General features: G+C 45.7%; 1 protein-coding gene across 3 annotated transcripts in view; it reads left to right on the top strand.

Moving 5' to 3' along the window:
• NSMCE2 (NSE2 (MMS21) homolog, SMC5-SMC6 complex SUMO ligase) overlaps positions 1–24,827 on the top strand; it is a 169,313-nt gene that overhangs the window by 58,068 nt on the left and 86,418 nt on the right. For all 3 annotated transcript variants that reach the window (XM_045004784.1, XM_045004785.1, XM_045004786.1), the window contains exon 4: positions 20,367–20,520. In XM_045004784.1, coding sequence (XP_044860719.1) covers positions 20,367–20,520 — 154 coding nt within the window. The remainder of the gene's footprint in view (positions 1–20,366; positions 20,521–24,827) is intronic.

The following is a 24,827-nucleotide window of genomic DNA, read 5'->3' as shown; positions in this document are numbered from 1 at the left end:
AACTTCCTCAGAGAGGGAATCATCTGGCACATTCTTAGGTCCTTCTGCATACTCTGGTGTTTTACAACTAGAGATTCATGCCCAATCCTGCAAATCTGCCATGGATTCAGAGACCAGTGGCTATATATCAAAGCTCAGTGGACAGGTTTGTTTTTGCTGGTAAAACCTGAGACCATCTGGAGAAGATGATGCAGGAAGAGAGTGGGCTGGGAGGATAAGGCTGAAGGTAATGCCAGGAAAAAGTGGTTGTGTGATATTAATGTGTGGCTGGACTTTACTCCAGGGTGGAAGAGAGAAACAAGAGCATGTGACATCAAATGTAGGCAGGTAATGGTGTGAAATATCAAGCTGACATTGGTGAGCTCACTGCATGGAAGAAGGCAAGGACACGTGGTATGGGTTTTAACCAGGTCACAACTTTAATAATCAAACTATATCTAAGGTTCCTATCAGTGGACAGCCCAGCACAGTCTCTTTCACCCCATTGATCCTTTGGCAATTCTTGGGGATTTTCACCACACAGGGAGCCAATCGTCATGCTAGGAGGGTCTCTAGGTGGTTTTATTCACCCGCTAGCGTCTCTCCCCTTTGTGGGGTTGAGGCGAGAGGGGACCTCTATCCCCAGCCAGCACTGCATTCAAGCGCATTGGCGAGGCAGTCTCCCTGAGGTAGTACCTTGGCTACTGGTTCGCATTTGTCCCCCAGGTGGTTAGACATGATTCCCTCCTCTCAGTGTGCATCCCAAGGGCATCTCCTTATGTTACCTTCCTTGACCAGGAGCCTAAATGAGCAAGTTCCTGCTCTACGCACCTGCCACCATAGAGGCACCAGCATCAGCTTGACTGCTTCTTCCCCACCCATAACAGGCTACCTAAAAGTTCAATAAAAGTTCAACCCAATACCAAGATCATACAGGAAGAAATCAGCACCTTTATCACAGTGCTGTGCTCCTTTTCACACTCTGGGCTGATAACCATGGGACTCCAGCCATGTCAGTACTTCCCAGCTGGCCTTCTTCTGGTCCCTATCCACCTTTTTCATGGGAGGGCTGCAGTCTGCCACACCCTGCAGGCTAGTATCTCCAACCATGCTATCTCTACGCCAGGAAACATGTCCATCAGCCATCCGGTATCCTGCTTATCCTTCCATATCAGTTGTAGCCTGGAGCACCTTCCCAGGCTGTTCTCCCCTAGGTGGATAAAAGTGATGTCTGGTGTGGCCTCATGGGGCACCAGCCCATGCAAAAGAGGCATGAGCTGGTCCCAGCGCATGCCCCATCTGCTGCACCAAGACAAAATGTGCATCGAGCCTGAGGCTCAGCTGCGAGGCCCTTGCTGAATTACATGCTCTCTTGTGAGCCCAGTGCACAGTGCTGTGCCCAACCGTCCATATCCCCAGCCGTAGACATGCTCTGATATATTCTATATGATAGACATGGGGAAGGAAGCCAACCTGATTAAAACCCATGGTGCTTACAACCCACCACCTGCGTCGGCCTGCTCTCAGGAATCCACACATAGGTCTTATAGGCCCTGGATCAGCTGCACCCTATAGCCTGGACCTCTGGCACCCAGACCCAACTAGATAGGGGCTGTTGCAGCCTCTCATATGGAATGAGTGGGAGCCATACTCTCCTGGTGGCAGCCCCTTCATAAACACTCCCACAAATTGTAATTGGTTAGGAAGACAGGGTCCCCCACGCAGGCTCAGGGGACCTTCACTGGATGGCCATTGAGCCACATATACCTGCGGTGCCCCTACAGGACACAGGTCCCTCCCACCAGAGTGGTGCAACCTCGCCCACCCCAATTTTATCTGTTTTTGATGTGTGGACCTTGAGCTATAAATGGACCGTGAATTTGGTAGGGCCCTATTTTGGTCAATTTCACAATCACAGGATTTTAAAAATCGTTAATTTCATGATTTCAGCTATTTAAATCTGAAATCTCACCCTGTTGTAATTGTAGGGGTCCTGACCCAAAAAAGGACTTGTGGGAGGGTCGCAAGGTTATTGCAGGGAGCGGGGTTGTACTGCTGCCCTTACTTCTGCACTGCTGCTAGCCTCCCCTGAAACTCCTCAAACAAGGCTGTGTAAGCTAAAAAGGTGTGTGGTGCAGCTGCTCCCTGGGCTGTGGATACTGCTTTTAGCAACCAAGATTCCATAGGCTGCCGGCATTTGTTCTGGCACTTCCTTTGCCTCTGCTACTAGTGCTCTGAATCTGTTGACTTGGAATTGAGACAGCATCAGCATGCATGGCAGTGAAATGAATATTGCATGCACATTGTTAAACATCTCTAGGTAGAGGAGAATGCTTTGTGAGCCTTAGTCACATTAAGGAATCCATGCAGCTGGAGTCACTCCTTCCCCTCCCTGTGAAGAGCTGCTGTGCTCCATGCTAGGAAGAGAAATCTCTCTTCCACAGGGCCAGGATGGTGGTGGTGGTGAGACATAGAATCATAGAATATCAGGGTTGGAAGGGACCTCAGGAGGTCATCTAGTCGAACCCCCTACTCAAAGCAGGACCAATCCCCAGACAGATTTTTTTGCCCCAGATCCCTAAGTGGCCCCCTTAAGGATTGAACTCACAACCCTGGGTTTAGGAGGCCAATGCTCAAACCACTGAGCTATCTCTCCGCCCGCCCCCGATAGAATAAGCCCTGGTGTCCTGCCCTTAAATCATTCCAGCAAGAGTGGAGTTAAGTGCATTCCAGTTCCTGTCAGGGAACACAGAGGAGACAGGCAAGCCTCAGTTCAGAGTGCAATGTGCACATTTCATGAAGCATGGACCATCTGGGGCAAGTAGGATTCCATCCCAGAGCTGGCTCTGCTCATCTCAGCACCTGAGCTGCACTCCCCAGGCCCACTTGAGGGAACACATGGAGAGAGAGAGAAGAAGAAATTCCAAAGTTGAACCATTTCCCCCATTCAGGAATCTGGTAATGAGTGTTCAGTTCCTCCAGTGAGTGACGGGTGCACTCACATTGTAGCCAGTCTGTGGGTCCATGAAACACCAATCTGACTGGAAGAATTCTGCACTGACTGATGTGCTTGAGCGGGACTGGTATGCAAGGACAGAGATGAACACACTGAAAGCCATTTAAGGCATAGTCTAGTAATGCAGACATGGGCTGAAGACGGGAGTTAAGCTCCCTCCTACACCAGTGCCTTGTATTGAGGCCCCAGTTAGGACATGGAGCTCGGTGGAGCTGCCTTCAGATTCTCCCATTTAACAGACCAGATTGCAGCCCTGCAACACTGAAGGCTGCATCATGATTTGGAGACACGTCTCAGTCTCATGAATGCTGAGGGACAAAGGTGTGTCAGCGGCTACCAGGGTTATCCATACCCCCAGCATGGCAGATATTCTAGTGTAGAGGTGGCTCCCTACTCAACAAGAAGAGTTGGTTTAGCTCTATAAGTAAGGGTTCATTGGAGGGAAATGTCTCTACTGCCGCGTTACACAGCCAAAATAAGCTAACAACCTGATCCATTCTGCACAGCCTTGCATACAAGCCCCTTCCTACACCTCAGACCAGTGTTTACTCAGTGCATAGTTATCACAGGGCTTTTCAAGCATCTTTTCACTAGATGAGCCTCCTTATACCCCCATTGTCTTGGCTTCCCTTGGGAGGGGAGGAGCTCAGCAAGGTGTGGGAGTAGTAATTTGCCTTCCAATCACAAATGATTGTCCTCCCCCGGCTTGTACTGTGCATTAGAATTTAAGAGGCTGCGTTCTCATGGACCAAGACTTCTGTATTCCGGGGCGGGGGGAGCACAGGAGCTCTGTTCTCCTTGCCCTGCAGTGCTTTGAAACTCTGCAGACTCCCAAAGTCCTCAGCTCCTCATACCTTGCACTTTCTTCAAGAATTTAAGAGTAATTTGCAGGATACCCATTTCTCTTCCACTTCTTGCCTTTCATAGACTTCATTAAGTTCTGTGGACATTACAAAGCTTGCATTGCTATAATAAACAAGCTCAGTTTTTACAAATTCCTCTTCTAAAATTGTCATTAACTGTGCCCTAGATTTTAATGTCCTCTAACAGTATGTAAAAATTTAAACTGTTGTTTAGATTAGAGGGAGCCCAAAATAGTTAGGTTTTGAATAACGTTTCAAAAAGTGTCAACTTTTTAGGTTACGGAGGAATAAAAATATTTGACCAATTGCCTTCAACCTTAATAAAATATGTATAGTATCTTGAAAATAACAACAAAAATACTTTTCCTATAAAATTATAGGAAACACATTTTTACTTAAAAGTTTTGACCAGTTCTACTTATGTGCTTTTAAAGCTGCAATAAGCTATCACAGGGCAAACTGTTCAGGCACACATTATCTGCATTATAATTAAGTACTACTATTGTTGGTAAATCTTGCTTAATTACAACCTGTTACATACATTTTGGAGGAGATCTGACTGTAGAGAGTTTGAAGGGATAATAACCAGTCATTTTTGGTAACAAAGAAAGCTAAGAAATATTAGACACCAGTCAACTTCAGGATAATTTCTAATGACGTGTAAGTGAAAAAATTTCTTCTAACTTTTCAGAAAAAAAAAACTTTGATCAAACTCATTTTCCCCAGATAACAATCTAACAATTTTAATTCAGGATTGCACTGTTGTAACTCACTGTTCTAAGTAAGGCTGTCAGTAGAGGTCAGTCAGAAACTGGGGGACATGGATCAGCGTTCGCATCACACTTCCTGTCAGTTCTCAGCCCAAGCCGGGGAAGCTAATGATCCAACCAGTGGACCAAATTTGGTGATGAATCATGGTCACGTGCCACTTCAGGCATGTTGCGCACATGCTAAGAGTTAGAAACTCCAGCATGCACAATGTGCAGCAGCTGGCTTTGTTGAGTGGGTCTAGCCATTAAAAGCACATCACACCAGTGCTCTGCCCCCTCCTTTGGTTTGCTTCTGGGTAGAGTTCAAGATCCTGGTCCTTGCCTTTAAGGCTCTAAATGGTCTGGAACCAGGCTACTTCAGAGACAAACTCTCCAGTCACAAGCTGGTGAGACGACTTCACTCAGGAGGGACACTGAAGCTGGCAGTGCCCAGCACAAAACTTTCAAGAGCTGCAGTCAAAGCATTTTCAGTGAAGGGGCTCAGATGTAGAAGGCATAATGCAGGAGTTAAGAGTGAGCCTTAGTTTGATTGTTTTCAGAGCCCATTACACAACATATGCAGTCTTATTCGAAATAATCAGAAGACTAGAAGGGAAAGGAGAAAAGACAAAGGTTGCTGAACCTAATATAGCAAGAGCAAGGCCACTTCTAATTTAAATGTTTTGCTAATCTTAATCCTGTTTATGGCACCTAGATACTACTCTGACTGGCACCTTATAAATAACTTAGCTGGGAAATATATATAAAAGGGGAAGGAGAGAAGGTATGCAACTGAGTCATCTGTGTACAAACGGTATTGTCCTCCCATGAGCCAATATTATGCCTAGAGGGAGAGTGCAAAGAATAGGGGATTGACATAAGGACCCCAGGGGACCCTTGTGAAGCAAAAAAGATGATAGTATCTGTGAGTATCCTATAGGATCTGTTAGAAGACAGTCACTGGCATAAAGACTGGGAAAACTACCGAGTGCACACCAACCAAGGCGAGAAGAGAGAGAGCCGCAGTGACAGGAAGAGCTGATAAATTGTGGAGGGTGAAAATAGAAGTGAGACCTTTGGAACATAGTCGCTAATAATTCTAGTCATGGATGTCATGGTAGAAAATGGGATTGGAAAAGTAGGAACAATAGGTAAGGAAGAATTTGTAACATTGTAGGAGACACCTGGTATAGGCATATAATGTGTGGGGAATACTCAAAGAGGTGATTATTCCCTTAGACATGCCCAGTGCTCCCAAGGAGGCACAGAGGAAGTGAATCCCTAGTCCTGCCCGAACCCTGCACCAGTCCACAGCGTGGGACTGGCATACAATGGGGAGTATGCACCCACTAAAGGTGTGTAGTCATAGGCATGCTCCCTGTGCTTGTAGGGGAGCTGTGATAATTGAAGGGAGTAGGGGGAAACTCCCTTTTATGGACACCCAGCCAGCCAGTTAGCTATAAAATCCCTCTTGGTGCTGTTCTCTACTTGCTTTACCTGTAAAGGGTTAACAAGCCCACAGGTAAAAGGAAAGGAGTCGGCACCTGACCAAAAGAGCCAATGGGAGGGCTAGAACTTTTTAAAATGGGGAAAAAACTTCCCTTTGTCTGTCTATTGTGTTCTCTGGGAAAGAAGGAAACAAGGAGCAGTTATGCTATCAGAAGCTTTAAGCCAGGTATGATCAAAAATCATCAGATCATACCTAGAATTACTTATTTGGAACTCCCAAATGTGTAAGTAGATTAGGAATGTTTAGAAAGACACAATTAGGTTTATTTCTGTTTATTTCTTGGCTTGTGGACTCCTCTGTGCTAGCCCCAGATGCTTTTGTTGTGCTTGTAACCTTTAAGATGAACCTCAAGAGAGCTATCTTGATGCTTAATTTTTGTAATTTTCTTTTAAGAGTCTGGCAAAAAGCCTAAGTTCTAAATGTATTTCCTTTCTTTTTGTTTTTAATACATTTTACGTTTTTTAAGAACCTGATTGGATTTTTGTGTCCCTATGGAGTTTGTGCACATGTTATTTAATTAGCTGGCGGCAACAGCTGATTTCCTTTGTTTTTTTCCCAGCTCTTCCCCAGGGCAGAGGGGAAGGGCTTGAGAGCAGAGGTGAAAGTAAGCCGGTACGCCCCGGTACGATATACCAGCAAGAGCCGGTGCGCCATACCGGGATGGCCCAGCTTCCCCAGGCGGCAATTTAAAGGGCCTGGGGTTCCCAGGCCCTTTAAATTGCCGCCAGAGCCCTGCTGCCAGAGCCCTGGAGTAGCGGTGGGGCTCTGGGGGTTATTTAAAGGGCCGGGGCTCTTGCTGCCTCTACTGCCCTGGGCTCTTTAAATAGCTGCTGGAGCCTCGCCGCTACCCCAGGGCTCCGGGGGCTATTTAAAGGGCCGGGGCAGTAGAGGCAGGAGAGCGCTGGGCCCTTTAAATAGCCCCCGGAGCCCTGCTGCCGGAGCTCTGGGGTAGCAGCGGCAGCCGGGGACTCCGGCAGCAGTTTAAAGGGCCCAGGGCGATAGCGGTGGCTGAGCTCTGGGCCCTTTACACTGCTGCCAGAGCCCCCAGCTGCTGCTGCTATCCCGGCGGGGGAGGGGGAGGGCACTTACTGGTACAGGGCGAGCCGGGGCTGGCTCTGACCCCCCCCCCCATCTCCGCCCCTTTCGCCCGAGGCCCCACCCCTTCCGGGCACCAGAGCTGGCCCCAGCCCTGTACCGGTAAGTCCCTATTTCTACTTTCACCCCTGCTTGAGAGTACCTCACAGGAAGGAATTCCCAAGTGTTCCTTCCTGGGTTCTCAAAGAGGAGTTTTGCACTTGGGTGGTGGCAGCATCTACCCATCCAAGGTCAGAGGGAAGCTGTGACCTTGGGAGTTTAATACCAGCCTGGAGTGGCCAGTATTAGTTTTTAAAATCCTTGTGGGCCCCCACCTTCTGCACTTGAAGTGCCAGAGTAGGGAATCAGCCTTGACAGGAGCTTGTGGAAGTGCTCTGTCCTAAAATGCCTTGTGGTGTTCCCCCTGGGCAGGGCTGGTTGCCACCACCCCCAATGCAGGGTTGTGCTTTAAAAGCACAGCTGAGCCCAAGTTGAGCATTGTCATACTGATATACATATATGTATTACCTCCGTTAGTTTGGGCTGCAAGTGTCAGTTGAGGGTGTATGCATTTTAACTAATGTCAATTCAAATAAAGCATGAGTCTGTTCTTAGCAATCCTAGTGTAGCGTCCAAAAAAAACTTTAAAGGTTATGTTTGGTTTTAATGAAGAATGACAACATGAGTCACACTGCCTGTTTGGAAAGTGCAGAGAAGAAATGCTGTCAGTGATGAAGAATTGCCTGGGAAAAAGAACCTCATCAGATGAAACAAAAAAGTTCAACCAGAGTGGCAAATGAATGGGTCCTGTTGACTTTTAGTTGAGGTATAACAGGGAAAGATGGAAAAGCGATCCTTGAAATATTTAAAGCATTTTTATAGTTTGTTAAAATCAATAAAGCATTAGCATAACAGTTTGGACTATATTTGCAGCTGGTATAAATCAGCATAACTCTATTTAAATCAACGAAGGTAAGTCAACATACACCAGCATAGGATCTGGACTTCTATCCCTATATTGTGCAAAACATTTTTTTCATTTCGTCAGCTCAACAAACCAAAGAAAACCATACAAGAGCAAACAGGTTGCTGAGTCTGAAAGGTCTGATATTACTACCTTACTGAAGGTCTGATATTGCTACCTTAAGGCCTGCTTCTGTTCCCTTTGAAATCAATGCCAAAACTCTCATTAACTTCAGTGGGGCCTTAAAGACACTAACTCCATCATATCTGTGTTAATTCATAGGGTTCTGAAAATACATTAATCAGCAGCTTGGTAAACTGGTTGAACAGCCTGATGCCTTTGCTGAATCAACCTTGCTAGGAGATGCTCCTTTGTGTTACCATTTCTTGCATTCTGTTAAAGCAAACAGCATTTCTGATAAGTAATAGTTATTTTTGCTGTGATAGGGCATTACTTACGTTTAAACAAAACTACTTTGAACAAAACACGATATACCCCAATCTGCTGAAATTGAACTGGGTATTGAATGTATTTGCGGTAGATTGTTAGCGGCCTTGTACAGAGGATATAAAGGAGGGATAGTATCAATGAGCATTTCATTCACCAACCCCACCTACCTGTCATGAAGCACAATTAATTTTTTAAGACCATTGTTTTGTAGGATTTTTTGTTCTAGCTTGTGTGTGTGTGTGTGTGTGTGTGTGTGTATATACAAGAGTCTTAAGCAAGCTCAGAAGAAACAGTCATTTGGATGTTGCCAGAAGAGAAACCCAGTCCGACACTTTTTGTAAACAGGTAGGGGTGGGGTTTTCAAAGGGAGTTAGGTGCCTGATTCTCATTGACTTTCCTTGTTTCTGCACTTTAGAAAACCCCACCTGTAATGCCTGTGTTTATTGCAGTTTCTTGTAATCAGGCACTGTCCCATTGGTGGCAACTATATCCAATATAAGTATTTAACTTTGATCCCACTTCCTTTCCTCCTTGTCAGCCTTCCATCTTTCCCAGAACAATGCCTAAAGAGACAAGGAAGATGAAAAATGATGTTCACAGGAATAGACCGTATGGTTTGCCCAGATGCTCTGTGTACTAAAGACCACTTGGCATGTTAAAATATGTGCAGAAGGGAAGTACAATCTACAGCAGGGGTAGGCAACCTATGGCATGCGTGCCAAAGGTGGCACGTGATTTTCAGTGTCACTCACAGTGCCCAGGTCCTGGCCACCAGTCTGGGGGGGCTCTGCATTTTAATTTTAATTTTAAATGAAGCTTCTTAAACATTTTAAAAACCTTATTTACTTTACATACAACAATAGTTTAGTTATATATTATAGAAAGAGACCTTCTAAAAACATTAAAATGCATTACTGGCACACGAAATCTTAAATTAGAGTGAATAAATGAAGACTTGGCACAGCACTTCTGAAAGGTTGCCGACCCCTGATCTACAGCATAAGCTTTTTGTCTGAATGCTCTTCCCATCGCATAAGAGCATCAAGAAAAAAGCTCATTTAATCCAGTATAGTTCAAAACATAACTTTTGCATTTGCACTCAAAAAATGGGTCCAACCTGAAGGGGCACAATCCGCTCAGTATACATGGTCCCCTTTTACATCAGACAAAGGCAGGAGAGACAGTGGACGAGAATTGGCTTGTATTTACACCAGTGTGAATCCAGAGTAACTCTATTGATTTCAGTGGAGTTACTCTGGATTTACACTGATGTCATTAAGAGCAGAATTTGGCCTAGCTTCCTGAACTTAGTTTTGAGGTTAAACATCTCCAACTGTGTGTGGAGTAGGGAAAAGTAACCATGCAGGCAGATACTGAACCATTGAATTATGGATTTAGTGGCAACCATCAAGAACCAGACCTTTGAAATGCTACATCTGGACTTTTCTCCCCTAAGCTGTCTCCCCATCAAGGCTGCTGGGATATTTTTAACAAGTGAACATTAATTTTCTGTTGTGCAGGCCCAGTTTGTTAAGTTGTGTGTCATAAGTGTGGGTCAGCTCCTATAAATGTGCCTCTCTTGGCATTTCACAATCATTGGGGAAGGTGTTGCTCAATCTGAGTCCCAACCCTGGAGCCGTGATGTAGAGAGGTGTTCAGTCTCCTGAGTCAGATGTACGCCCTGGGGCGGTTTTGACTGTGACAGCGCAATGTTCAAACTAGTGCAAATCCAGTTGGAGAGTGACAATATTCTTTGAGGTTGCCCTTGTGAAAGTTTCCAAGAGTTGTGCTTTATTTGTACAACAACAAACAATATGATTTTAACTGAGGATTTGAAGCCAGCCATTGAAGAATACTGTTTAAGTTGATCTGAAACTTAGCAGCCTGATTCAGTTACAGTGGTGACTCACTTAGAGTTGGTTCTCACATGATTCAGAAAGTATACGGGTGACTCAACCAACAAATTTACTTAGCTCCCATGCTATTTTCCTCACAGTGAAAAAATGCTTATCAAAAAATTAAATAAATAAAATTTGCAGCAGTGGTGTTTGACTTTGCCCTGGGGTAAAATAAGTGCATATGCTGAGTGAGTGCACATTTGTAAAATATCGTTTAGCAAGTTAAGGCTGACATTAGAGCACATAGTAGGGAAAAAATGGGCAGTAAACTTTATAACTTGTTTGACTCTGGAGAATTGCTAAGTAATAGAAGAACAGTCACCTAGACCTGGTGGAAGGCTGCCCCAACTCTGACCATTATTAATTTTTTCTGGCCTAACAGTCTCTTGGTCAAGATTTTCAGAAGTGAAAAAGTGATTTTGGATGCCTCTGTTTTTGGGTGCTTAACTTGAGACACTTTAAAAGAGCTGCATTGCAGAAAATGCTGAATACCTACCCTCTGAAAATCAGGCCCCTTTAAGGTGTCTCAGTTTGGGCACCCCAAAAACAGAGGAACTCAGTATCAGTTGGCACTTTTGAAACTCTTGGTTGAGCCACATAACAATACCAAACCCACTGAGGTCAGAGGTCCTGCCCAGTTGGTAGCTCTGCATGACCGTGGGCATTCATTAAGTATGCTGTCAGTCACAGAGTCGGTCTTAGAACTGCTTCCAACTTTCCCCAAACCACCTATGGTGGCTGGCTGCAGGGCCGGTGCAACCCATTAGGTGACCTAGATGGTCGCCTAGGGCGCTAACATTTGGGGGGCGGCGACCGCAGCAGCTGGATCTTCGGCCACCCTGGTCATCGGCGGTATTTCAGGGGTGGGACCTTCCGCCGCCTCTGTCGGGGGCGGGACCTTCCGCTGCCTAGGGCACCAAAAAAGCTGGCGACGCTCCTGGCTGGCTGCAATGTAAATATAGCACGAATCTTCTCTAGTTCTGAGTTCAGACTTAGCAGGAGGCTCACGGGAGGTCCTTTTTCACATTGCCCCAGAGGGATATGAATACCTGGGTATCTGCACATCGCTCAGCTTTGTATCACTCTGTAGTCAACCTCATTTTTTTCAGTAAGTAACAAAGGATCTGGAAAATGGAGAAGTTCTGCCCATCAGCAGGCTTGGACTAATAAATGTCATTAAAACGATTGTCACTCTGCTTTGTACATCCCAGGCACCAATGATTTCTATTAAACTTCTAAACAGTGTCTTTAAAAAAATAAAAATCCAACTTTTATTGGAAAAAGCTCCAGACTAATGGGAACAAATACTAATTATCTGCTTTCTCCTTTAGGGCAATTAAGGGAAAATTAAAGTTAACATTTGCAGATTGTTCACTCTCGGAAAGAGGCATAAAATAACTTGTGATAAAAGAACTGCATTCTATCTACCACAAAAATGCCACATTGCTCTCCACTTTGCAGTGGTTCAGCATGTCACCCCAGCCTATTCTTCTCTCTGTCTCTCTCTCTCTCTTTACAATGTAGAAGTCTCATAGGTCCATGTCCTAATCTGCTCACTGTTTATGGCCATCTTTCCGTCAGTTAACCTAAAGGAGAAGGCAGAAAGTTGGCTTTGAGCTTAAAGCACAGGACTGTCCTGTTTATTCTCGGCTCTTCCAATCTCCCTTTGCAGTCTTAGATCAGAGCCTTCATCTCTTCATGCGTCAGTCTCCTTATCTGTAAAATAGGGTTGATTATGGTTACGTGAGGCTAGTTTGAGGCTAAATTCATTAATATTTGTAAAGTGCTTTGAGATGCTCAAAGGGAAGAGGCGAGGTACAAAAAACTGGTTCACATGGGATTTCACTAGTTAGTGCCCTTTTAGATCCTGATCCCATACACTGTGGGGCCAGTTCTTAAAGCTGGCTCCATTTAAGTCAGTGGCAAACTTGGATTGACTTCACTGGCACCAGGATTTGGTCTTAATCAGTTGGCTTCCTTGTCCTTTGATTATGCTATTCAGTGAAGTAAAAACTGTCCATTTACTACCTGATACAATATCTGGCACAGGCATGGTACATAAATGCATATGCACTAGGTCAGTGGGATATGCTGGTTTCATGGGATACTCACAATAGCAAGGAGAGGGTCCATAGCAGGACCCACTGCTGGGCCAAGATGCTTTGTTAAAATGTAGCCAGAGAAACCAGACATGTAACATGCAGCATTGGCATATCTTGGAAACCTCACAGTAAACAAGCACTGGCCATTATTATTCATAGCAACTGTTTTCCACACCACAATTTAATCTACCAATAATAGAGTCAGGAGGTATGGTCTGTCACCAAGGGGGAGTGGGTCTGCTGGCATGTGAGGCGTACCTAGGTAGCGTGCGTAATCACAATTTTTTGTTTCAACAGTCATAATAAAACTGCATTGTGTTTCTAAATAGACATACCCAATAGCAATGCTGGTACAATATGCATGAGGGTACAGTGACTAGATCATTAACAGCCACAAAGGCCGATGTATGATTCGTGTCGTCTTCTTTTTGTAACCCAAAGCCAATGATAAATGCAAATGTGGCTTTTCTCTTTTGGGGGACTATCACTGTTGCCTTTAGTACTGCTGTAAACAAGCTGTTGTAACCAACACCTCTGCTCACAAGAATCCTGACTGCTCCCAGTCCATCATTATATGTCATTTCCAGGTTGTTTTGGAGGGTGTATTTGCCTCCACCCCCCCATTTCAAAATCATATGCATCTCTCAATGCATTGACTAATGGCTCTGCAAAGTGATGCTTAGCATGCTCTTACGTAAGAACATAAGAATGACCGTACTGGGTCAGACCAAAGGCCATCTAGCCCCGTATCCTGTCTTCTGACATTGGCCAATGCCAGGTGCTCCAGAGGGAATGAACAGAACATGCAGTCATCACATCCCATCCCGTTCCACAATGTACTACAGATTCAGTATCAGATCATACCTTAGAACAAGAGAGAATTCACCAAATCTTCTAATTTGTAGCTAAATTAACATAAGAACATAAGAGCATAAGATCAGCCATACTGGGTCAGACTAAAGGTCCATCTAGCCCAGTATCTTGTCTTCCGACAGTGGCCAATGTGAGGTGCCCCAGAGGGAATGAACCATCCCCCATTGCTCATTCCCAGCTTCTGGCAAACAGAGGCTAGGGACACCATTCCTCCTATCCTGGCTAATAGCCACTGATGGACCTATCCTCCATGAATTTATCTAGTTCTTTTTTGAACCCTGTTATAGTCTTGGCCTTCACAACATTCTCTGGCAAAGAGTTCCACAGGTTGACTGTGTGTTGTGTGAAGAAATACTTCCTTCTGTTTGTTTTAAGCCTGCTGCCTATTAATTTCATTTAGTGACCCCTAGTTCTTGTGTTATGAGAAGGAGTAAACAACACATTCTTATTTACTTTCTCCACACCAGTCATAATTTTATAGACCTCTGTCATATTCCCCCCTTATTGGTCTCTTTTCTAAGCTGGAAAGTCTCAGTCTTATTAATCTCTCCTTATGCTCTTCTTGGCTGTCAGCACTACTACAAGATCATTCACCTAGCATACTTTGCGTGGTTTTTGTGCGAAGTAACTTGTATCAACAGTTACAAGGTGTCGGTTGCTCTAGGTTTGTCTGGGGGCATTTATCTGACATGCTGCACAGACTGAGAAGCAAATACATCACAGAATGGGTGTCACTTTGCCACCCCCAGTGTTCATATAGTCCCCATTCTTCTTTTTGTTGTGTTGATAGTTCTTGACACCTTACATCCCTATGAATAAGGAGTGGGTTAGGAGTACTGCTGTGAGCCAGAACATACCTATTGTGGTGTGCAGCTGACACAATATATGTTGTATTGCAATCCTGTCCTACCAACGCGAATTGGGACTGATGTCAAGGTTTATGTGCATTTGTAGTTTTGTGCGTGTCTGTATTACACCGCTTTCCACCGACGGCATAAGCATCACAAGAGAGAAACTGCTTGTGCACAGCAAGCCTGTTTACTTTGTTATTATCAGGGCCTAGAAATCAGTTTGTCACGGAAAAACAGAATTCGTGTTTTTTCAGAGAATCTTTAGTTTTTACATTTTGTGAAAAAAATAAAAACCTATACAGTAGAACCCCATTTATCCGAGCCTCCATTATCCAGCCCTCTGTATTGAGGCTGGCCACCCAAGCCCCAGCTGCTGTCAGCCCTGGGGCGGCTAGTGGTTCAGTTAATATGAGGAGCCGGATAATAGAGGCTTGGATAAATGGGATTCTACTGTATATCACTAAAACATTGTGTTCAACTGATACTCAAGTGATGAGAGGGATCTCCCTCCTTTTGAACATGAGCCGGACTTGAATTTCACCTTTCGGATATGTGAACTAAGTGATTGTTGATCTACACATAAAGGAATGTCCTTTTGATGTCTGTCTAATCTGTCCCTCTAGGTGTCAGCCACTAAATCACATGCAGTCTGGCCTAGTGATTGGAGCAAGAGTCCATCCTACCAGTTAGAGCTGAATCCACATGAGGGAAGTCCAAGAGCAAAGTCAGGATTGTCAGACTCCAAAGCCTAAGCGGAAGGTGTGACCGGAGTCACAGCCAGAAGGTGTAGCAGAGGGCTAGAGCTGGGTGTCAGAAGCCTAAGCCAAAGAGTTAACTGGAGTTACAGTCAGAAGGTGGATCCGAGGGTCTGAGCCAGGAGTCATAAATCAGGAAGAAGCTGGAAGCTAGATGCAGGCAGGGCCGGCTCCAGACCCCAGCGCGCCATTTTGCCGGCAGGGCGGCAGGCGGCTCTGGCGGACCTTCCGCAGTCATGCCTGCGCACCCTCCGCAGGCGCGTCTGCAAGAGGTCCCCCGGAGCCGCGGGACCAGCAGCGCGCCCCCTGTCACAGCCAGAAGGTGTAGCAGAGGGCTAGAGCTGGGTGTCAGAAGCCTAAGCCAAAGAGTTAACTGGAGTTACAGTCAGAAGGCGGATCCGAGGGTCTGAGCCAGGAGTCATAAATCAGGAAGAAGCTGGAAGCTAGATGCAGGCAGGGCCGGCTCCAGACCCCAGCGCACCATTTTGCCGGCAGGGCGGCAGGCGGCTCTGGCGGACCTTCCGCAGTCATGCCTGCGCACCCTCCGCAGGCGCGTCTGCAAGAGGTCCCCCGGAGCCGCGGGACCAGCAGCGCGCCCCCTGCGGCATGCCGCCCTGCTTGGGGCGGCCAAATTCCTAGAGCCGCCCCTGGATGCAGGCATAGGACCAGGCACAGCAGCAGGCTAGAAATGCATTGAGCAACAACTGGATTGCTGTTGCTACTGAGCTGAAGTATCAGCCTGCTAACTCCTTCAGCCAGTTAGGTGGTGCGGCCAATCAGACAGCTTCTGTCAGGGCCAGCTGTGCTCATTAAGTTGCCAGGAGAGGGATTCTGCTGCAGGCAAAGCTCCAGACACTAGGTTTATATATTATGCGTGTTATCTGAGCACCTGTCGTTTCCCAACCATAGATGTCCTGCTAGTAAGGTGATTTCAGCCCACAGCACCAATTAATGTATCTCACTCATGAAATGGCTCTTGTGAGTGGAATTATATTGTTGCTTTTGAAGATCTCTAGAATTGCTCACATTCTCTTTAGAAAGTAGTTGCTTAGTTCTTGCTGGTTTGCTAGATTTACCGGAATGTGGTTTTGCTATGTCACCAGGTGAGGGAACTAAGCTATTGTCCTTTGCTTGATACAGATGATAAAGGTGTTGTATCAGGGGGGCCAGGAGGCTATGGCCTCCCACTTTTTACCAGCTGTAAGGCCGAACGATGGGGGGAGGCAGAGAGGAGTGAGAAGGGGGCAAGGTGTTGGGGGGTGGTGTAAGGGCAGGGGTTCAGGAAGAAGGGGCAGCAGGGGGCGGGGCCACAGTTTGAGTGCCTGCCCCTCCCCCACACTTTTAGGGACCTTCTGCAGCTCCTGTGTTGTATACATGCTAATTCTGTGGTCATTTACCTCTGTCAGCTGTAAGGTCCATGCTTGCTGGAGGTCATCTTAATGTCTTAGAACATACACCAGTCCTTGGTAATGTAATGATGCAAGTTCTGGCCCTTAGTTTCTGTGGTTTTCTTGCTTACATGAATGTCATGCCGTTGTTGAATGCCATATCTGAAGTGCTTCCAGTGCTGGAAGTTGTGGGTGGGAGAGGTGAGATAGGTACTGTTATACTATCACGACTGCATTTGACCATGCCACACATCTCACTTATCATTCTGGTGTATTGTTTAAGGACAATAGGCTGATGGTGCCCTGAGCATAGAGCTGTGCTATCGACTCACATGAGTCACAAGCAGATCAGAAAGTGAACAGCATGGTCCTTGGTGCCTTACCTCTGACTCTTTTTTTCTGTGATAACTGCATCAGTGTGCGTGGTGAGCTCCTGTTGACTTGTGGGATGATCTGTAGAGAGGGACAAGTGCTTGTGTAGAGTGGCTGGCATTGTCTCTGTGGCACATAGCTGTCTGAAGCTTTATTCTTTGCTCCTTGCACGAGCCTCAGCAACTTCGGGATCACACATGTGGGCACGGCTTGTGGTCTGCATGACTGTATCGGCAGAAGCAGCCGCTGTTACATAAGTTATTTAGTCAATGTGCTATCGTTACTGCTAGGGTGTGGGTCCTAGTGATTGACTGCTCTTAGGATATGACTCAGGGGTGCAGGCACACATCCATTAGTTACATATCAAGCAATGACTGTGATAGCTGTCTGGTGAAGTTGCTGTAGAGAGGCGTATGTGTGAAGCATACACTGTCTGAATAGTGTGTTCTGTTGTGCTGGTTTTTACACGTGTTTCAAGTTGGTAACTGTTTTCTTGTCCTTACAGTTTCTGAAGGCCATGATTTTTGCAACTGAGTGCAGAACAATGATGCTTTCTGTTGTGACAGAGCCTCTCCTGGAGCAATTTGCCGTGCTGAGTCCTAAATTTGTCCGCTAATGCAGCACCTGCATACTGCTGATTAGCACTGCTTTCCCTGGGCATGGGATGGCTATTTCTGGTTGGCTCCTTTGCCTCAAAGGGCAGGTGCTAGGAGCACAGTCACCTGCTGCTTGGCTGTTCTGTAGCTATCTGTGAGCCCCTGCTGCTGACCATTGGTCTGCTGTTGGTTTTTCCAGCCTTCATATCCCACAGGCTGTGTCCTGCCTGTGGGTGTGGTCACTATGTTCTCTTGGGATATGTCTACACAGGGATAAAAGGCCTGCAGCATGGCTGCGTCTGGCCTGGGTCAGCTGTCTTGGGTTTGTGGGACTAGGGCTGCGGGTCTAAAAGTTGCAATGTGGACATCGGGCTTGGGCTGGAGCCTGAGCTCTGAGACCCTCCACCCCTGCAGGGATCCAGAGCTCAGGTCCCAGCCGGAGCCTGAATGGCTGCACAGCAGTTTTTCAGCCCCAGAGCCCGAGCCTCACAAACCTGAGTCACCTGACCTGGGCCAGACGTGGGGTTTTTATCCCTGTGTAGACATACCCTGGGTAGTAATTGTGGCTGGCCACCAAGTACAACTGTTGTCATGCCTTTCTTGCAGCGAGTATTTTCTGGCTTTAAGACTACATGGTTTTCTACTATTTCTCTGCCTGGCCCATTGTCATGAAAGGCAACCTGCACCTCCCTGCACTCTCTCTGCCAAACTAGCTTTGCCCTTGACAGACCTGCTATTTCAGTGGATGAAATTGCCCTGCCTTCATGGACAGCCGAGTTTCTCTGGGGCTGTGTAGCCTTTTAAGTATTCTCACACAACCCACTTCCACACAAGAGTCTGCTGCTGCACAGCCATGGCTTCTTCAGCTCTCAAAATTGAGTATTACACCTGGGGATGCCAGGTGTCTGTTTTTTTTACTGGAACGCCCTTTCGAAAAGGGACCCTCTGCCGACCGGGCTGTTAAAAGTCCAGTCAGCAGCGCAGTGGGGCTAAGGCAGGCTCCCTGCCTGTCCTGGCTCCGCGCAGCTCCCAGAAGCGACCGGCATGTCCCTGCGTTCCCTAGGCACAGGTGCAATTAGGGAAGCTCTGCATGCTGCCCCCGCCGCAAGTGCTGCCTCCGCATCTCCCATTGGCCAGGAACCGTGGCCAATGGGAGATGCGAGGGCGGTGCCTCCAAGCACGGGCAGTGCACACCACGCAGAGCCGCCTGGCCGTGCCTCTACCCAGGGGCTTGACATGGCGGCCGCTTCCGGGAGCTGCACGGACCCAGGGCAGGCAAGAAGCCTGCCTTAGCCCCGCTGCACCACCGATTGGGAGCCGCCTGAGATAAGCACTGCCCAGTCAGAGCCTGCACCCTAATCCCCTCCCCCAGCCCACACCCTGAACCCCTCATTTTTGGCCCCTCCCCAGAGCCCGCACCCCCAGCTGGAGCCCTCACCCTCTCCTGCATCCTAACTCCCAGCCCCAGCCCAGTGAAAGTGAGTGAGGGTGGGGGAGAGCAAGCAAGGGAGGGAAGGGGGCTGGAGTGAGTGAGCGGCAGGGCCTCAGAGAAGAGCCGGGGCCTTGGGGGGCAGGTTGCAGGGCAAGGGTGTTCGATTTTGTGCAGTTAGAAAGTTGGGAACCTAATTACACCGGGGGTCTCTAGCCACTTTGTACCTCTTGGAACCAGTAGGGGATATGATGTAATGGCTTGACCTGGCTGATGCACCCAGTAACCTTCCTTGATAGGCCTCTGTTTTCTCTTTTGCAGCCCTGCTGCATTCATGGGGTTTGTTTTGGACTGGTTGGTCTAGCATGGGAGGTAGAGTAAGGTTGGCTCAAGTGAAATGTTGTGCGTCTCCCTTCCACTTTTAGATATGCAACCTTTTGGTCTGTCTATCCCTGTTTGTGATTGGCTGGGGCAATAATCACATGGCACAGTGTTAAAAATGAAAGAAAAAAAAATCTAAGTCTCTTTTTTTTGGATTCTCAAAATGCTTTTCCTATGGTTGGGACAGTGTGCCTCTCACTCCTCATACAGTGAGTGCCCTCACTTGCAGCCTCCAAAATTCTCTTCTTTCATCATGCCCACTTGCAAATACTCTGAAGGGTAAGGATCACAGCTCTTTGCCAGCCTGCAAAGCACATTGTTCACTGTTGATGCTATGCAAATAAATAAGAAGCTGTGTTTCCTTATATATTAGCTTTTTGTATTATTTTGTTTGGTACTGTCCCCATTCATGACTGCAAGCTCCTCAGTAGAGCTGGTTGGAAAATGCTAGGAAAACAGGCAAAAATTTTCATGAAATTTCATCTTCATTTTTTGTAGAAATTTAATTGTTTGGGAAATTTTCCAGCCAGCTCTTTGGGGGCAGGGACTTATTCTTTGGTGAATTTCACATATCTTAAGTCTGGCCTACTGGATAGAACACTGGATTGGGGCTCAGGAGACCGGGGTTATATTTCTGATTTTGGCTTACTCAGAGACTTTGGGGAAGTCCCTTCACCTCTGTTTCTCAGATTCCCAATCTGTAAAGTGGTCATAATGGTACTTTCCTCATTTGTAAAATGCTGTATAAGAGCTAGATAGTAATAGTAGTAAGGTGTGTATGCACGCAACATTATCCTGGGTGCCATTAAAAAACTTTACACTTAGAGTTGTTTAGTATGAGATATGGAGTTCTCTCTATTCTGAGTAGGGGGAATACTGTCTGTACAACAGCACAGGTAAATGTCTCTGTGCATTAATTGTCTAGATTTTAATGGTGACCATTGGATATATAAATAATTGCCATGGGGTTATGGTTCCAGATTGTTATAGCCTTTGGTTTAATAGGAGACTGGAGAAGATCTCGTTAAATTCATATTATTGCACCTACTCTCTTTGCTTTGGGTTGGGGAACTATGTTATAGTGAGAAACAAAGTTGTATTTATTTTTCTTTTCAGATAAAACGAGACAAACCAGAAAATATACCAGATCTAAAAGATTTAGTAAAAAAAAAATTCACCGCATTGGAAAGCAAAAACGATGACTCAGATTTGCAAAGAAATGAAAAATATATACATTTTATGGAACAGCTTAAAAGAATGAGAAAACAGTGTAAGTCTTCATTTTTTAAAATAATGGTTTCCTGGAAATACAATATGGTTCTATATATGTATAGCCTATGTTGGTTTATTACTAAAATGTTTTAAAATACAAACCAGACAAACAGAGCTCAAACATTTACATGTATTCCTCATACAGGACTTATTTAAATGTATCATTTACATAGTTAAGTAAACAGCACAGTAAGTAACAACCTTATGATTTTATTTCATCTGTCATAGTGCTTGTCTTATTTGCATACATATGCAATGTAAAGCTTCTTTCACATCCCTTTTTTTGGTTTGAAGGTGTTTTTTTTTCTTTTTCTTTTAAAGATACTCTTTTCTCTTAAGTGGTAGGATCTCCCAAAAGGAGATCCTAGGTAAGCTGTTTTCATTTGTCGTTTTAACAAATTGCCCCGATTTCACAACTTAGGATATGTTGCAACCCTAAAGAGACCTTTGCTTTAATCGTAGAACTATATTGCTGGAAAATGCTTACTGTATGTGTTCTCAGGTTTACTGCTTCTACACACGCACTGAGTAGCTTATTAAAATCTGTCTGGCTTAATTCATATTGATTCACCAAGTGGTAAAATTGTAAGTTATTGTGCTCAAGCTGTCAGAGAAGTTAGGAAGTTAGCAGTTCTAATGTTTATACAAGACAACAAAATTGTGTGTTTGGTTTTTTTATTGCACAGTGACTGTAATAGCTATTAAAAAATCATTCTGAGCAGCCATGCTGGGAAAATTCATGGGTCCTAAAATCATATGTATTGTTCTCACCCTGTCCAATCATGATTACTCTTTAGAATCCCATTGTTCTGCTTTCCATCCCTTGACCTCTGTCCCTGTGTCATTCTCCCACAACACACACACACTTGGATTTCAACATAAACTGATAGCTCATGTATTGCGGGAATCATAGATTAATGATTTACACAATTGGAAGCTGAAATGCTGGGTGCTTTCATAAAGCAGTGGTTTTTTTACTTACAATCTTGGTCGCTGATCCAAAGCCCGCTGAAATCAGTGGAAAGACTCTCGTATTGACTTCTGTGGGCTTTGGATCAGTCCCCCAGAAAGACTCATGGAATGAGAGGATGATGATACTGAATTTTAGGTCTGATCCCTCAAGATTTGTCAGTAGAGATGAATGCTGTGCATCATTTTAAAATTGAGAACCCAAGTTCTCCAGTGGTGTGTGGCATTTGTTTCCCATCCTTATGGTTTACAGGATATTGAGCTTCAGAATGGTCATTGGTCTATCAGCCTAACTGTGTTCTTGGTACTGAATATAGCAAGATGCAGACCACAACCAGTGTAACCTTCAGTTCCTGCACAGTCATAAAACTATTGCTGCCCCACCACTGTGTCGTTAATTCCAGATTTCCAGGTGTTTATAATTCAGAAACTAAGAGCTTGATAATAGAAACTGGATTTGTTTCCTACCCGGTAATTGGCTGTAGATTGCCTGCCCTAAATATATTTTATCTATGGCCAAGTGACCAAGTATGAACCAGTAAAATTATTAAACATCACCCAAATTAATCAAGCATAATAGGAATGACTGGGTTTTTTTTTATAGGAGGGGATTATTTTATTGTTGCTGATGCCTGAAACCCAGCTGATATTTCTCTTAATAGCCATTAGGATTTTTGTTTTGGTTGTTCCCTGAAGACAAATTGAGAGGGTGCCAACAGAATGCGGAAGGTGATGTTGGATGGACCAGTATGATCTGTACATGGACTATTGATCAGTTGTGCCAGTTTGGGAGCAGTCACACACATGTTGTTTTTGATTTGGTGTTCCATCACGTTTGAGCCTATCACAATGCTTAGAATAATCCTAAAAGTTGAATGGAAAAACGTTAGATGAACTTTACAAGCAAACTTGAGTACACTCTAATGATCCTACATCAAAATAAACACACTGGAACCTCTCTCTTGCTTGCTCTCTCTCTCTCTGTTATCAAAAGGAAAACATCTCTTTATGGCTGAGAATATAAGCGTATCAGAGTTGGGAAATGCAAGTTATACTCCACAAAGCAACCACAACTCTGCTGCCTTGTGCACTTGTCCATACCATGCATATATCCATGCCATCTCTTATTCATGAACACCCTCCCTGAAATGAACTGTAAAGCCAATATTCCTTCTCGTTTCAGTGTCTCCTTTAGAACCAGTTTTACCATGAAGCCTACAGGACGTTGCCAAATGATAATGGTTAGGTAGAGAGCTACCAGGGATTGTTCATATTCAATTGATATATAGAATTTAATAATGATTTGGAACCATCAAACTGTGCACTAGCTAATTGTGTAGCCATGCAGTCTTATTCCTGATACCCTTGTCCTTCACCCTCCTTGTCTTCTATTGTTTGTTAGCCTCACATGTCACTTATCTTAACCCCCCTCCAAAAAAACCCTGAGTCTGCAAGCACATGAGTTGAACTCATTGAGACTACTCATGTGCTTAAAGTTATGCACATGTCTAGATTTTGGTAGGCTCAGAGGCTAAAAGTGTAAGTAAGCTCTTTGAGGCAGAGACTGTTTGCCTATGTGTTTGTACAGCACCTAGCACAATTAGGCCTTGATCCTGATAGAGCCTCTGGGCATGACTGGACTATAATCAGTAAATATTAATAGTATGCTAAGACATAAGATTGAATACCTATAGAATAGTATCAGAATCTACCTAAGTGCAGGTACCTGTGCATTGGTACCTAAGCCAGTGTGTCTAGAGAAGGAATGAGCACATGCATGGGAGTCAAGAAATTCTGAAAAAACAACGAGGAGTCCTTGTGGCACCTTAGGCCTGGTCTACACTAGGACTTTAAATCGAATTTAGCAGCGTTAATTTGAATTAACCGCTCAACCGTCCACACCAGGAAGCCGTTTAATTCGACCTAGAGGGCTCTTTAGTTCGAATTCGGTACTCCACCCCGACGAGGGGAGTAGCGCTAAATTCGACATGGCTATCTCGAATTAGGCTATGTGTGGATGCAAATCGAACTTAGTAGCTCCGGGAGCTATCCCACAGTGCACCACTCTGTTGACGCTCTGGACAGCAGTCCTAGCTTGGATTCTCTGACCAGCCACACAGGAAACGACCCGGGAAAATTTGAATTCCTTTTCCTGTCTGGGCACTTTGAATCTGATGTCCTGGTTGGACATCGGGGCGAGCTCAGCAGCACCTGCAACGATGCAGAGCTCTCCAGCAGAGGAGTCCATGCAATCCCAGAATAGAAAGAGGTCCCCAGCATGGACAGACCGGGAAGTCCTGGATCTGATCGCTGTGTGGGGCGAGGAGTCTGTGCTTTCGGAGCTGCGCTCCAACAAACGGAATGCAAAGACCTACGAGAAGGTCTCCAAAGCCATGGCACTCAGAGGATACAGCCGGGATACAACACAGTGCCGCGTGAAAATCAAGGACCTGAGACAAGGCTACCAAAAAGTCAGAGCGGCAAACGGACGCTCCGGAGCCCAGCCCCAGACATGCCGCTTCTACGAGGCACTGCATGCCATTCTCGGTGGGTCTGCCACCACTGCCCCACCAGTGACCGTGGACTCTGAGGATGGCATAGTGTCGACGGGCAGTTCCTCAGCGATGTTTGCCGATGGGGAAGATGAGGAAGGGTTTGTGGAGGACGACGCAGGCGACAGCGCTTACAATACCGCTTTCCCCGACAGCCAGGATCTCTTCATCACCCTCACAGAGATCCCCTACCAACCCTCCCCGGCCGTTAACCCGGACTCAGAATCAGGGGAAGGATCAGTCGGTAAGTGCTATAAACATGGAAACATTTATTTTTTTAAAAACAGGAATAAAAACTATATAAAAACTATATAAAAAGTTTTCCATATAAAACTATATAAAAAGAAGGTCCACACATATAGGGATGGAACAGAAATCCTCTTGGGACACTTCCACGAAGCTCTCGTAGAGGAGCTCGAAAAGCCTCCGCAGGAGGTTCCTGGGGAGAGGTGCCTTATATGGTGCTCCGTGGAAGCACACTCTTCCGCGCCAGGCCATCCTAACGTACAGCGGAATCATTGCCTCAACCAGCATTGCAGCGTACGGTCCTGGTCTGTGCAGGGATTCTCGCAGCATCCTCTCTCTCTCTCTCCGAGTGACCCGCCTCAGGGTAATCTCGTTCGGCGACTGCTGCATCTAATTAGGGCAATTAGTGTACTGTTACTATTGTGAATGCTTGACTTTTACTTTGCATAGCAATGATCTTCATTTAACAGCCACGTGTTGGAGGCCGCAGAGGAAAAGCATACAGTGATCTTTCCCGGGCACAGCCGCGAGGGGCTGG

The sequence above is a fragment of the Mauremys mutica genome, chromosome 2 (genome assembly GCF_020497125.1).
Source record: "Mauremys mutica isolate MM-2020 ecotype Southern chromosome 2, ASM2049712v1, whole genome shotgun sequence".
Classification (NCBI taxonomy): domain Eukaryota; kingdom Metazoa; phylum Chordata; order Testudines; family Geoemydidae; genus Mauremys; species Mauremys mutica.
This window is presented reverse-complemented; position numbering and strand designations above follow the sequence as displayed.